A 15101-nucleotide genomic window follows, 5' to 3' on the forward strand; every position below is an offset into this window, starting at 1 on the left:
GGATCTTGAACCATTTCGCAAATCCTGCCATAACCAGTTTGTCAATGTTTCTTGGATTTTGTGGCAGTAACTCCTTTTTGTAGATGTTGCACAACATAGTGATCGCGTCAAACATCTAAATATATAAGAATGTGCTGCAAGTTTAGTAGATTATGATGTATAAGCTGCAGTACTTAGCACTTACTTGATATAAGGTAGTATCTCAGAACAGTTATTCAACACCAAACCATTTTGTCCAAATATTTAGGTTTGTCCTCTTGTCGACTCTTCCCTGTAACTCGAACAGAATAATCAAAAACATTAAGCCCGGGATTGTCTTCACCCACCTCTTTGCTAAGCTGATCAGCTGTTTCAATGTATTTTGAGCAGAAAGTCAACGCTTATGTAGAAATGTAGGCCTCTGCAATGGAACCCTCAGGTCTAGCTCTGTTCCTAACATAGCCCTTGAAAGTGCCTAGCCACCTTTCAATAGGGTACATCCAGCCATACTGTACTGGACCTCTAAGTAGTGCCTCATCAGGTAGATGAACAGCCAAATGCACCATCACATCAAAGAAGGCTGGAGGATATATCTTCTCAAGGTTGCATAGGATAGTTGGTATCTTGTCTCTAAGGTGATCCAAAGCATCTACCCTGATATTTCTACTGCAGAGTTCCCTAAAGAATTGTCCCAACTCTGCAACTGCTCTGTATAAGTCAGGGCGGCCCAATCCTCTAAGGATAACAGGTAAAAACCCTTTGAAGTAGGATGTGGCAGTCATGAGTTTTCAACCCTTGTACCTTGTTTCCATCTGCACTGACTCTCCTTTCTAGGTTGGAAGCAAATCCATGTGGGAATCTCACACATGACAGGACCTTTCAGAATTCTTTTCTTTTTACCTTGTTCAAGACGTACACAGCTCGTGCCATATCCCGTGGTTTACCTTCATCTTGCACCTGCAAATCCTGTCTAATACCCAGGTGTGTCAAATCAATCCTAGATTTTAAGGTATCTTTCATCTTGCCTTCAATATTAAGAAGTGTGCGGATAATGCTGTCACATATATTTTCTCGATGTGCATCACATCAAGATTATGTCGCAGATCCAAATCTTTCCAATACTCCAAGTCCCACAAAGTGGACCTGCGGGTAAACAATAATCTCTCTTCTGCCCTGCCATGCTTCCTTTTCCTGCTACCATTACCAGGATGGTTTCCTGGCGTAATATGCCTGACCTTCTCTAATTCCACTTGCAACTCATTGGCGGTGAGCCTCTTTGGCGCATCATGATTTTCATGCTTTGCATTGAACACATGTCTTCGGTATTTTGTAGGATGTGGCTTGTCCTTGGCAAGGAAACGATGGTGTCCAATGTAACAGATCTTGCTAAGTATTGCATATGATAGCGAATTCCTGTCACAGCGAACACATGCATTGTAACCATGTGTCGTTCACCCTGACATAGTGCCCAAAGCCGGATAATCATGGATGCACCAAATTATAACAGCACGCAGAAAGAAATCAGCTGATGGGTTGCTATATCGAGTGAGAACACCCCTCCATAGCTGTTAAAGTTCCTCCACAGGAGGCTCCATGAATAAATCAAAATCCTTTCCAGGACTTTTTGCACCTGGGATGAGCAAGGCCATCATGTAGTTTGATTCTTTGGTGCAGACATTCGGAGGCATGTTGTAAGGGATAACAAGCACTGGTGATGCGACCCCGTCTTCGAAGAAGAGGGAGTTCAAGGGGAGGTCCGATCTTCACGGTGTAGGATCGATAAATGGATGGGGGTAACTAGCTGCAAGCAGCCGAAAAATGGAAAATGAGAGATTATGACCCGACGAGGAGGATTCTCACCGAAGCTTGCAATCCGAACATTCGCCGATCCACAACCCGCAATACTACCCCACACAACCACGCTCAAGTCGTGGAGCACGGGATAGGTGCAATCCGCAAGGGAAACCATGAACTCTAACACAAACAACACGATCTAGTCGTGGAGCACGAATTAGGAGCAATTTCTCAAGGAATCACGAGAATAAGGATAACAAGAGCTCTCCAATCTCAGGAGGAGTCTATGTCTTTGGTCTTTGATAAAATGGCGAAAAGTCCCCAACGAAGGGAAGAGCTAGCCTATTTATAATCGGGACAACCCCCCTGGATAGGTGTGAAAGAGAACTAGCTTCTGGAACCAGCTTAGGTGTGAAAGTGAACCATCTTTGTTTGACTAAATGGCTTCAAGACTTAATGAGGTAGCTTCTGGAAAAATGTCGTTGGAGGTGGTTGGCACTTCCCGACCAAACATTGTTCACTGGGGTCGAACAATGTTTCCTTCAGCAGAAAACCCGAGTTCTGGAAACCTTTCGCAAGTTGGGATATCCAAACTCGTGCAAAACATTGTTTCGTCAGAATCGGAACAATGTTTCTTCAGCAGACAACTCGTTCTTCATGAATTCCTAACTTTGTTTCCTCGCCGTAAAACATTGTTTTGCACGGACTAAAATGTGTTTGGCCTTCTTCGACATCGCACCTGAGTTCAACCAACAACAAAGGAGGTGAAAGCACAACCATGTTTTCAAGGTCAAATGATAGACTTAAGTTAGCATTAACCTGATCATGTATTTGCATTGCGCGACTTCTTGTGATTGGACCGTTGATGGTTGGTGGTGTGGTGCCCATGGTTGGGATGTCCTCATCATCCTCCCCCTCTTGAGAAGGAGTCGTCCTCGACTCTAAAGATCCAAAGTATGCGGAAAGATCGGAGACATTGAAAGTTGGGCTAACACCATATTCTTCTGGAAGATCGATCTTGTAAGCATTGTCGTTGATTCACTCGAGCACCGCAAATGGTCCATCACTGCGTGGCTGCAACTTGCACTTGCGTTGCTCAGGAAAACGGTCCTTCTGAAGGTGTACCCATACCAAATCGCCTTGCTCGAACACCAGCTTCTTCCTGGTCTTGTTTACCCGCTTTGCATAGTGTCCAGTCATTTTCTCAATGTTCTCCTTTGCCTGGGCATGAAGTTTCTTAACGAAATCAGCACGCTTACTGGCACCAAGGCTAGTTCGTTCCTACAGTGGTAAAGGCAAAAGATCGATGGGAGCAATAGGTTTGAAGCCATGAACAAGTTCAAATGGCCAAAATTTAGTGGTCAAATGTACCGCCCTGTTATAGCGAACTCTACATGAGGTAGGCAATCTTTCCACATCTTCAAATTCTTCTTCAGGACTACTCGCAGCATCATGGACAACGTCCGGTTGACAACTTCAGTCTGTCCATCAGTTTGTGGGTGGCATGTCATGGAAAATAGGAGCTTGGTGCCGAGTTTTCCCCATAAGGTCTTCCAAAAGTAGCTCAGAAATTTGGTGTCACGGTCTGACACAATCTTGCGTGGTACTCCATGTAGTCGCACAACTTCCCTGAAAAATAGATCAGCAATGTGTGAAGCATCATTGCTCTTATGACATGGGATAAAATGTGCCATTTTGCTAAAACGATCAACTACCACAAACACCGAGTCACTCCCCCTCTTAGTCCGTGGTAAACCAAGAACAAAATCTATAGAAATATCTTCCCACGAAGTATTCGGGATAGATAGAGGAGTATATAAACCATGAGGATTCAAGCGGGACTTAGCTTTGTGAAAAATCTCGCACCTCATCATGTAGCGTTCCACGTCACATCTTATGCGTGGCCAAAAGAACTGATCAACGTGCACCCTTTCAGTTTTCTTGGCTCCAAAATATCCCATGAGACCACCAGCGTGAGCCTCCTGCAAGAGCAACAAACGAACAGAACAACCTGGGATGAACAATTTGTTAGCTTGAAATAGAAATCCATCATGCAAGTGAAACTTCTCCCATCCTTTTCCCTTGTTACACTTTGAAAATGGTTTAACAAAGTATGAGTCGGTAGCATACAATTCTTTGATTCTTTCTAAACCAAGGATTTTAACATCAAGTTGGGAAAGTAAAATGTGATGCCTAGACAATGCATCGGCAACAACGTTATCCTTCCCTTTCTTGTACTTGACAATATAAGGAAAAGACTCTATGAACTCACTTCATTTTGCATGTCTATGGTTCAGTTTTAGTTGGCCCTTTAGATGTTTTAAAGATTCATGGTCAGAATGTATTACAAACTCTTTTGGCCACAAGTAATGCTGCCATGTTTCCAAAGATCGAACAAGTGCATACAATTCTTTATCATAGACATAATAATTAAGAGTTGGACCATTAAGCTTCTCACTAAAATAGGCGATGGGTTTACCTTCTTGCATGAGTACTCCACCAATGCCAACACCACTTGCATCACATTTAATCTCAAATGTCTTACCAAAATCAGGAAGTGAAAGCAATGGGGCTGATGTTAATCTCATCTTCAGTTCTTGGAAGGACTTGTCTTGGGCATCACCCCATTGGAATGGAGTGTCTTTCTTCGTTAACTCATTCATGGGTGCAGCAAAGGTGCTGAAATCCTTCACAACCCGGCGGTAGAAACCGGCAAGTCCGAGGAAGCTATGTACTTGGCTCACATTTTATGGAGCCATCCACTCATGAATAGCCTTGATCTTCTCTTCATTGACCTCCACACCTTTTGCTGAAACAACAAAGCCAAGAAACACAACCTTGTTAGTGCAAAATGTGCGCTTTTCCACGTTAGCATACAACTTTTCCTCCCGTAGGACAGCAAGCACACATTTTATATGTACAACATGATCCTCCAAAGTTTTTCTATAAATCAATATATCATCAAAGTAAACCACTACAAATTTTCCAACGAAGGATCTAAGGACATGATTCATCAATCTCATGAAAGTACTAGGTGCATTCGTTAATCCAAAAGGCATAACCAACCATTCATACAAGCCAAATTTTGTCTTAAAAGTAGTTTTCCATTCGTCACCCTCTTTCATTCTTATTTGGTGGTAACCACTTCGCAAATCAATTTTAGAAAATATGGTGGAGCCACAAAGTTCATCAAGCATGTCATCGAGCCTAGGAATAGGGTGCCAATATCTCATAGTTATGTTGTTAACGGATCTACAATCAGTGCACATGCGCATGGTACCATCTTTCTTTGGAACTAAAATTATGGGAACATCACAAGGAGAAAGACTTTCCCTTACATACCCTCTGTTAAGAAGATCTTCTACTTGCCTCTCAATTTCCTTCATATCCTCTGGGTTTGCTCGATACGCTGGCCGGTTTGGTAGTGGGGCGCCCGGAACCAAGTCGATTTGGTGCTCAATGCCCCGCTTCGGTGGCAAACTAGGTGGTACCTCCTTGGGAAACACATCCTCATACTCCTGCAAAAGATAAAGAACAACAGTAGGAAGAGTTGAGGGTAAATCGTTAGCAGCCAAGAAAGTTTCCTTGTACAGGAGTACAAAGAATGGAGTATTAGGTTCTCTCAATTCCCCCATATCCCTTTTCCTAGCTGTCATAACTAATCCCTCTTTTTCCCGGGGCTTGGTCATATTTGGCTGTGGAGCTTTTGGATGTGGAAACACTCCCTCACTATGTTGGTGGCTCACTCGTTGTGTATGATCACTCTCACCCTTTTTCTTTCCTTTTTCTTTGCATCTCATCAAGATAGACTTCCTCAGGTGTCATGGGCAGCCAAGTGAACTTTTCTCCTCTATGGACAAAACATAAGCGATTCGCACGCTCGCTGATTTGCACATCACGGTCATGCAACCACGGTCGTCCAAGAAGCAAGTGACAAGCATGCATCGGCACCATATCACACTCAACATCATCTTGATATGTTCCTACTGAAATTGGTATTCGCACGTTGCTAATCACCTTAATTGCGCCACAATCATTCAGCCATTGCATGCGGTATAGATGTGGGTGTCGTTTTGTTTGCAATTGAAGCTTCTCGACCATCTCCGTGCTTGCAATATTGTTGCAGCTGCCACTATCAACAATCACTCGACATATGTTTGAGTTGATAAGGCGACGAGTGTGGAAAAGATTATGTCGCTGCCCCTTTTCCCCCTCCACAACTTGGGCATTAAGTGGACGACATACAACCAAAGCTTCACCATGAAGTTCTTCGTGAGATAAAATAGTTCCTCCTACTTCCCAACCTCGCTCCTCTTCCACTTCATTATTGCCACCTTCAGGGTCACTTTCAGACTCCCATTCACCTCGTTCATTGATTATCATAGTTCGTTTGCTTGGACATTCCGAAGAAATATGACCTCTTCCTTTGCACTTGTGGCATCGAATGTCGCTGATGCGTGTAGAACTCTTTTCTGGAGGTGGAGCAGAGGATACTCCTGCTGTAGCTGATGGCCTCTTATCTTGATTGCGAATAGCAGGTGAGGAAGCCGTCGAGGCATGTGGGTTCCTAGGTGGTGCACCCTCAAACTGAGAACCATATGGTTGTTGTGTTCGCTGCCATGAGCGTGTGGTGGTGCGGCCTTGGAAAGCGAAGTGGAAACATGTAGAGTAGCGCTTAGAGAAACGGTTGAGCAGCTGGAAAGGCAAGTTGCTCTTCGTTGGAGGACGACTGGTCTTAATCAACTTGATCCTCACAAATATGGTTCTCTATATGATCTTTTTCTCCAACTCCCAAAAAGTGGTCTTGCAGAGGCTGGATTATTTCAGATCCAGATTCTTTTGGCGAGGGGACAGTGAAAAGAAAAAATATAGGCTTGCCAAATGGAGCGTGGTTTCTAGGCCGAAAGACCAAGATGGACTTGGCATTCATGACCTTCAGGTCAGGAATGATGCCTTACTTAGTAAATGGTTGTTCAAACTACTTACTGAGGATGGCGTTTGGCAAGCCCTGTTGTGTAATAAGTATCTAGGCCAAAAAGTTGTGTCACGGGCCTATTGGAAACATGGTGACTCACACTTTTGGGCTGGTCTAATGGTGGCAAAGAAAAACCTTTTCTGCTTTGGATCCTTCGCGATAAAAGATGGGCCAGAGATTCGTTTCTGGGAGGACAACTGGCTAGGCAATGCCAGCCTCCGAGAACAATATCTAGCTTTGTACCGCATTGTTCGTGATAAGCATGATACTCTAGTGCAGGTGCTTAGTTCGTTCCCGCCGAATATTTCTTTTAGGCGGGATTTGATTGGCCCTCGTCTTATGTCATGGCAAAATCTATTATCTCAATTGGAGTCGATTAACCTGACACATGGACGGGACGTGTTTCGCTAGAACCTCACTACATCTGGGTCCTTCACAGTTGACTCTATATACCATGCGCTCACGCATTCAGAGGTCCCAGTGGATAATAACAAGAAAATTTGGACGATGAAAATTCCACTAAAAGTTAAAATCTTCATGTGGTATCTTCGAAGAGGAGTTGTGCTAACCACAGACAATCTTCCCATCGCAATTGGCACGAAAGAAGTGTAGTTTTCATACTCATGAGAGACAATCAAACACCTCTTTTTTCAATGCAAGTTTGCGTGTTCAGCATGGTCAGTCATCCAAATAGCGTCCAGTTTATATCCGCCCACAAGTGTTGCTAATATTTTTGGTCATTGGTTGGACGGAATTTCAAATAGGTTCAAAACACTCTCTGACTATGTGGAAATGATTTGATTTTCGAGGGCAAAAACACCTCTCCTTTGCAGGTTGTTTTCCGCTGTACACACTTGATTTGTACGTGGTCTACACTACACCGAACAACGTATCAAACATTGTTCAAGGCAGTGCGTACGCGGTTTGAGGTCTTCACCCAGCATGGGTGACAGCATAATCTCCGGATTGGTGCACCACCTCCTTCGACCTAGCATAGTGTCGGTCCTATATGATCCTGCTGTTGTAGATATGTCGCTTTTTTTATCTTCTTTTAGTTTATTTTTGTTTAGTTGTGTGCATTTTAGTTATGTAGAGGCCGGATGATACTCAACATGTTTTGTATCCGATTGATTGCTACATTTTGAGTCAATAAAAATGGTCTTTATCGAAAATTGAAACCGGGCAGAGTTTTCTAAGGTGAGACTTGCGTGTGGGGTCCTGAAGACTAGTAGTCAGAACAGAACCCGCCTAACCTTTTCCCACGTCATATTCAAATGGATCCAATCAAGCACTTGCTCCCGCCGTATTTGACCGCCTCCTCCCTCGCCTGGTTCTGGTTGAACAAGCTCCTTCCTTCCTTGTTCGAGTCTCAAGGACATTAGTTAAAGGAGGAATTATGAAGCTCAGCTACGACCAACACCGACACCATCAATTCATCTCCTTTCCTTGGCCCGATCGTCTCCTACCACATGCGCATGGTAGACCTACATATACGCCTCACCGGCGTGTTCTGACCTGCGCTAGCACCAGGCCCGCTTGACCAGTCCACCGAGAAATCAACAAGAACAGCCTCTTCTTCTTCTTCTTCTTCTTCTTCTTCTTCTTCTTCTTCTTCTTCTTCTTAGCAGGATTTTGCTATTTGTTTCTGGCTTTGGTCCAGAAGAATGGAGCGCGGCGAGTGAAGCGGGCATCGGTGAGTTCTTGCTGTCCCTGCTTGATTTCTACTAGCTTCTTTTGGTGACACGGCCTGTTGGTTCACGGAAATTAGGGATACCTTTTTGGCCCTAATAATCAAGCAGTCGTGCTTGTATTTTCTCATCAACTGCGTCGTGCATACGTACTAGTTAGCTGCTCACCTAATACTAGCACTCTGTTTCAGATTGAGTCTACTGAATTAGAAATCAGCTGGATCGAGGGAGGGAATCATTTGTCACCGATGGAGGTCATGACTGGAAAAGGCGGCGCCAAGCCCGTCCCCAACTATCTTCGGCCATCGACCGGGTCGTGCCACGATGCGTGCAAGCACGGCGGCCATCACGCGTTCGTGGAGAAACAGGAAGCTCCAAGGGCCCAACCCAAACCCCGGAAGAAGCAGCAGCCATCAGCTTCGGATGACCAGAACCAAAAGAGAAGGCTGGTCAAGGTACGGTCGGTGTCACGTAGGCGTGTCGTAGATTTCAGCAAACCCGACAAGGCCGATACGCCGGCCGGTGGGAGCGAGATTGTTGTTGAGTGGAAGGACATCGTGGCCTATGACGCAGTGCCAGCTCCTGCTCCTGCCGATGGACCATCTCATCAACAACCTGATGGGAGGAAGAAGAAGAGGGATGTGATGAAGGGGAAAACACCATTTGCCAAGACCACCCATCCGGAGACTCCTGTCAAGAACCCAACCGAATCACTGAACAAGAGGCTGGCTAAGACCGTCAGGTCGACGCTCACCGGGAAGGCCTCCATCAAGAAGCCTCAAGCCGCCGCTGACAAGAAGGAGGCTGGCAAGAGAACAGAGAGTGTAAAGCCACCGAAAGCGAAGAAACCCATGACACTGCCCGTCGAAAACAAGGAAATTGTCCAGGGTGACACAACTGGTGATGTTAAGCAGGGGAAGTCACTCTACACTCCTGACCAAGAAGAGCGTGCTGCCATTGCTGAATCAAGCAGGGCACATCGGAGGGCCAAGAGCATGAGCATCAGCAGCCGATCGGTGCGCTTCCCGTTCACCCGACAAGCGACCAATAACTCGGCCACCTTCAAGCTGCGCTCCAAGAGCAGCACGGCACCCGTCCTCCCATCCGAACAAGAGAAGCCCACGCGGCTCAGGTTCAGAAAGGGGAGAGCAGCCGGCGAGGAGTCCAGCGGCGGCATCCAGCTCAGGGCCAGGAGCCTGCGGAGGCGAGGGAGCGGCCTGTCCGGCGGCGCACACGCGGGCTTCGTGGTGCCGGAGTTGACGCTGAGGCACCAAAAGACGCTGGAGAGGAAGAAGAGCCGGAGGCTGTCTAACAACCTGATCGAGGAGACGGCGAGCAAGCTGGCCAAGAGCAGGAGGAGCAGGGTCAAGTCCCTGGTTGGGGCTTTTGAATCTCTCATCTCCAAGATTGGAAAGTAGGGTTCAGCAGCCGCACTGCACCAATGTTTCGTTTTGTTTGTCCTTGGGTTGATTCTAGAGTGATGACATCCGCTGTTTCTGCTAGTTCAATCAGGCAGAGTTGAAAGCAAAAGTTGATGTTTTCTCTAAGCATTTTGTAAATTTATAAAAGAAATTATATGTTCGATGATTGCATGGAATCACTTCATCTTCAGCGTCTTGTAATCTTAACCCCTTGTCCAAAGGCCACAGCTAGAGCGCCGGTTGGCCGGCTAAAATTCCGGCGCATGGGGCGGCTATAGCCGCTCATTACACCACATTATCCTGTATATGCTTTTTAAGAGGAAAAAAAAACAAAGACCTGTAAAATAATAGTTACGGTCAATCACATTGTCGGGGGTTGGATGCGACATATGCCAAAGAATGGCTTATCATGGTGGGGGCGAGTAGAACGTCGCCGATGCCTGGAAACGGGATGAGGCGAAGACATGCACGCCGGCAAATCTTACCCAGTTTCAGGGTTCTCCGAGGAGATAATACCCCTACTGCTGCTCTACGGGGTCTCCACATGATCACTATGCCAAAGTGTTTACACGGTTGCTCCTTGAGCTGTTTCCTGGAGGTAGGAGAAGGCAAGGCTAGCTCCCTCCTTCCTATATCATCTGGTCTAGTGCTAATGGATTCCAACCCTTTGCATGGGTGCCCTGGGGGTTTATATAGGCCTACCACCCCCAGGGGTACAATGGTAATTCGGCTGGGCGCGGGCCCAGCCGTCAGTGCCTCCGGCCTCCGTCTTCTCCGCCGACTGCTGGGGCCCGCCGACTGGTGGGCCCCGTCGACTGGCTCGGTACGGAGCCGATAGGCCGCGTCCGCCGCGGGCGGGTCTTACCGGCTGCTGATTAGTGTAGCCGTGCTTCTAATGACGCGGGCTTGGTCATGGAGTCGTGACAACAGCCCTGCCGCTTGACGGGCGATCACTATTGCCACTCTCCGTCACATCTGGTTAATGGCGCGTGGGCCCCGGGGGAGGGGCTGGCCGACTCTCGGGGGCCGACTCCCAACGGGTCCGACTGGTGGCGCCCTTGCCGTCTTCTGGGGTCCCGCTGGCTGGTGGGACCCGCCGCCCCAGGGTCGTACAGACAAGCCGCCGTGGGCGCAGGATTTGGTCCACTGGTGCTGATGTCAGGGCCGGCATGGCAACAGTGCCACGCCCCACGGAGATCCCCGCGGGTACGGCGTACTGTGGCCATGCCTACCTCTGGAAAGGGGTGAGAGCAGGCTTCACTGTAGCCACTCCCCTGTCCTGTCCCTCTTGATGAGGACATGGGGTTTGTTGGAGTCGCGGGCCGACTCCCCAAGACCGGCTTCTCGGGAAGTCGTCAGTCAGAAGTCGGCTTATCCTGAAGTTGTTCCTGGGACTCGGCCGCGAGTGGCTAGTCGGTTGCCTTGCCGCTGACTTCTCAGAAGGCGGCTCTTTGTCCTGGGGTCTTGAGGGGCGCGGCCTGCCCCGATGTCTTGAAAGGTTCTGGGACTCGGATTAGCCTACCCGTGGCCCATTACTCCGACAGTAGTCCCCGAAGCTGATGAGGCGCCGCGGACGATCGGCCGAGGAGCCTCAGCAGTTTCTCTTTCCGGATGCCCGAGACATGGATCTTGCTTGACTTCTGCCAAGCCGACTAGAAGGAGTCGGACTCGCCCAACTCTGACTTGCACAATATTTCGAACGTCGCGGCGGGATCCAAGTAGCGTGCTGGCTAAGCTTCCAGGCTGCCGCCCGTTTTGGGCCTATCACGTGGCAACACGCGGCCGGGCCAGTCTGCCAGCCTACGCGCGTGATGGGACAGGCCCGTAGGCGGGGCCCGCCATTACCGCGCCTCGACGCTCGGGCGGATCCGCTGTGGCCTGAGCGGACGGTTGGGATTCCCGTGAAGTTACTGCGCGCAGTAACTTTTGTCGTGGAAACGTGGGGGTCGTGGGGTCATGGGCGCAGTAAATCCCACGACCGCCCCCTCAGCTTCGCAGCCCATGAGGCTATAAGTAGGGGGAGGAGGGAGGGCGCGGCAGAGCACGCGCGTCCCTCCTCCACGCTACTCCTTTCACTTCTTCTTCTTCTTCTTCCTCGCATCGCCGCGCGCCCAAGCTTTGCCGAACGCCGCGGCGACCCGCTCACGATGAGTTCTTCTTCTGCCGCCGCGCCTCCTTCGGTGCATTCCGGCACCTGGGATGGCTCAGAAGTCCATGACGACCACATCGAGTTCCTGCGCAAGACTCGTCGGCTCCCCGGTGAAGATTACGTGCGGGTACGCCTTGCACCGAGGGGGGAGATCTCTCCGGCGCCGGAGGAGGGCGAGCGGGTTATCTTCCGCTCGCACTGCCTGCGCGGATTGGGGCTACCGGCGAGCAGCTTCTTCCGCTCCTTTCTGGAGTTCTACGGCCTCCAGCCGCACCACCTCACGTCCAACACGGTGGTGCTGTTGTCCGCCTTTGTGGCCCTGTGTGAAGGCTTTCTCGGAGTCCTCCCCACCCTCGAGCTCTGGGGGGAGTTCTTCTACTCCAAGCTCGGCACCCAGGCTGCAGGCGTGCCGGCTCAGTGCGGCGCGTTCATCGCCGTGCGGAGGTCGGGGGCCGACAACCCCTTCCCCACCATGAAGTTGATAAAGTCGGTGAAGATGTGGCAGCGATCGTACTTCTACGTGAAGAGCGTCTTCGTGAAGGGCAATTGGGTCAACCTACCGGCTTTCGAAGCCGGCCCGCCGGCTGGGAGACTGCCCAACTGGTCGTACCGGGCCAAGTCGCTGATGCTTGCGGGAGCTGGCGCCATCACGCGACTCCGAGTGCTGACGCAGTCGGAGGGCTTGACTGGTCCGGACCTGCTGGCTGCCTTCGTGGCGCGCCGAGTTCTCCCGCTCCAAGGTCGCCCCCACATGATATGCCAAATGAGCGGGCACCGTGACCCGAATCGGATGTGCACCAAGGACATGCCTCACGAGGAGGTGGTCTACGTGGTGAACTACCTCTCAGACAGCAAGCTCCTGGAGGACTGGCGGTTCGGCAAGGAGCCGTACTCCCGCGCCAACCCCCCACCCACAGTGAGTTGCCTTTTCTTTCTTTCTTTGAATTGTCTTCTTTCTTGCCGAGTTTGTTTTATGCGACCTGACCAGTCGGCTTTGGTCAGAATCCCCTCCTCCATCCACCAGCCGGCACCACGGGGCCGGCCCGCGAGTTCCTTGCCGATCGGGCGGAGAGCGACGTCGACGACCCCGATCTGGGGGCGGCGGCTTTGGAAGACGACGCCGAGGGAGGAGGCGGCCCGCGGCTCGGGGCCAGTCCAAAGGACTGGCCTGATGATGATGAGGAGGTCGCCCCCCGCCACCGGCCAGGAGCTAGCTATCCCGGCGCGGGCTCTTCTGCCGCGTCGGGTGCTCCAGGCGGCGGGAAGAAGCGCAGGGCTGTGCCGACCTTGTTCGGCAGTCGGCCGAAGAAGCCCAAGAGTTCGGCTGCGGCGACCAAGCGGGACGAAGCGACCGCGAAGGCCAGCCGCTTCCGCAAGGAAGTAAAGAAGCCGCCACTGGTCTCCGCGTGAGTATTCCGTCTTAACGCTTTATTCTTTCTTTGTGACTTTGTCTGAGTCTTTTACTTGCTTCCCTCGCTTCAGGGCTCCCCTCACTCTTGAGAGGGTTGTCGCCGCCTCCGTCATGGGGTCAGCGGAGACGTCCGCCACCACTCGGCGGATTGACCCCGCCGCTGACCTCCGGGAGGCGGCGGAGCGGAACTCGCAGGAGAAGCGCAATGAGGAAGAAGCTGCCCGCCTGGAGAAGGTGGAGGCCGAGAAGGCGGAGGCCTCCGCCAAAAAGAAGCTGGCGGAGGCCGAAGCCACCGGCGCGACAAAGCGGCAAGCTGAGGAGGCCGCGCACCGCCAACGGCGGTGTTCGTCACCCCTCTGAACTCTGCGCCGCCGCCTCCGGAGTTCACGGGGCAGTCTGGGGAAGCTGGCGGCGAGAACCCCATCATGGAGAGGGAAGGCGGCGACTCCTCCATGCCGGACGTGATCGTTCCGCCGCCACCTCCACCGCCGTCTGGGAGCGCGCAAGGCAAATAGCCGGCGGACCCGCCGGTGCCGCCGACTGAAGATGAGGCCGTGGCAAGGCTACTCCTTCAAGTCGGCGCGCCAACGCGCCGCCGTCTTGAGAAGGCGACTTCGGCGCCACGCCCCCTGGAGGCCGGCACCGCCAGCTCGGCGATCCCAGATGCCGAAGCGACGAGCGCCGCGCCCATTGGGTGGGTGCGAGGAGGTGGCACGGGGCCGCTGAACCAGGCGCTTCTGGACGTCCAGATGAAGCTGCGAGCTGAGGGCGACGCCATCCAGAACTGCACCAAGGCGTACCTGGCATCGTGGGCAGCCGTCCGAGTATGCTTTCTCGTTGGTCCTTGTTTTCTTATTCCTCTCTGTGGGGGCGCGCCAGCGCACCCACTGGGTGTAGTCCCCGAGTTTCGGACCTACTGCTGAGCAGGCGGCCCGAAACTTTCAATTGGTGAGTTCCGGGTACTAACTTTTGTCTGAAATACTTGTCGCAGGACTACCACAACCTCCGTGTCACTGCCTTCAACCACAACGTTGAAGAGCTGGGCAAGCGGACCGCCGACTTGTCGGAGAGCCGGAGTGAGTCCTTTTTCTTCTTTGCGGGGGCGCGCTGGCGCACCCGCGGGCTGTAGTCCCCGAGATTCGGGCCGACTGCTGAGCAGTCGGGCCGGATCTCCCCGGCAACCTCCTTTATTGATGACTTAACGCCTTCTTTCTTCCTTCTCTTCAAAAGCCAACGCTGCTCTTCAACAGCAGCTGAGCAAAGCCAACTCCGCGTTGCGCGCCAAGGAGGAGGAGTGCGGCAAGCTCGCCGCAGAGCGCGATCAGCTGGCCGCACAATTGGCAGAGCAGCAGGATCTGCTCAAGAAGACGCAGAAGGAGGCGGAAGAAACGGAGACCGCCTCCTGGCCGAGTTCGCAAGCGAGCGCTCCTCCTGGTTTGACAAGGAGGCATCGCTGGCCTCCGGCTTCCATGAGATTGAAGACATCGTTGATTGTGAGTTTCTTTACTTTCTTTCTTCAAGCTGCCGATTATAAGTCGTGCCGACTCCTGATTTTTGACTTGCTTCTTCATTCTTTCCGTCTTGGCAGACTTCTTCCCTGGGCACTCGCAGGCCGCCATCCAAGCCATCGAGGCTGACCATGAAGGTCGGAGGGAGGAAGGCGCAGAGATCGCCGCCGACGCCC

General features: G+C 51.1%; 1 protein-coding gene across 1 annotated transcript; it reads left to right on the top strand.

Annotated features, from left to right (window-relative positions):
- The first annotated feature begins 8059 nt into the window (after positions 1 to 8059).
- LOC119300646 lies at positions 8060 to 10033 on the top strand. Its single transcript, XM_037577548.1, has 2 exons — positions 8060 to 8441; positions 8628 to 10033. The coding sequence occupies exon 2, from the start codon at positions 8685 to 8687 to the stop codon at positions 9852 to 9854; it is 1170 nt and encodes a 389-aa protein (XP_037433445.1). The 5' UTR covers positions 8060 to 8441; positions 8628 to 8684; the 3' UTR covers positions 9855 to 10033.
- Positions 10034 to 15101: the final 5068 nt, after the last annotated feature.

This window comes from Triticum dicoccoides, chromosome 5A, assembly GCF_002162155.2.
Source record: "Triticum dicoccoides isolate Atlit2015 ecotype Zavitan chromosome 5A, WEW_v2.0, whole genome shotgun sequence".
In the NCBI taxonomy this organism is placed as follows: Eukaryota; Viridiplantae; Streptophyta; class Magnoliopsida; order Poales; family Poaceae; genus Triticum; species Triticum dicoccoides.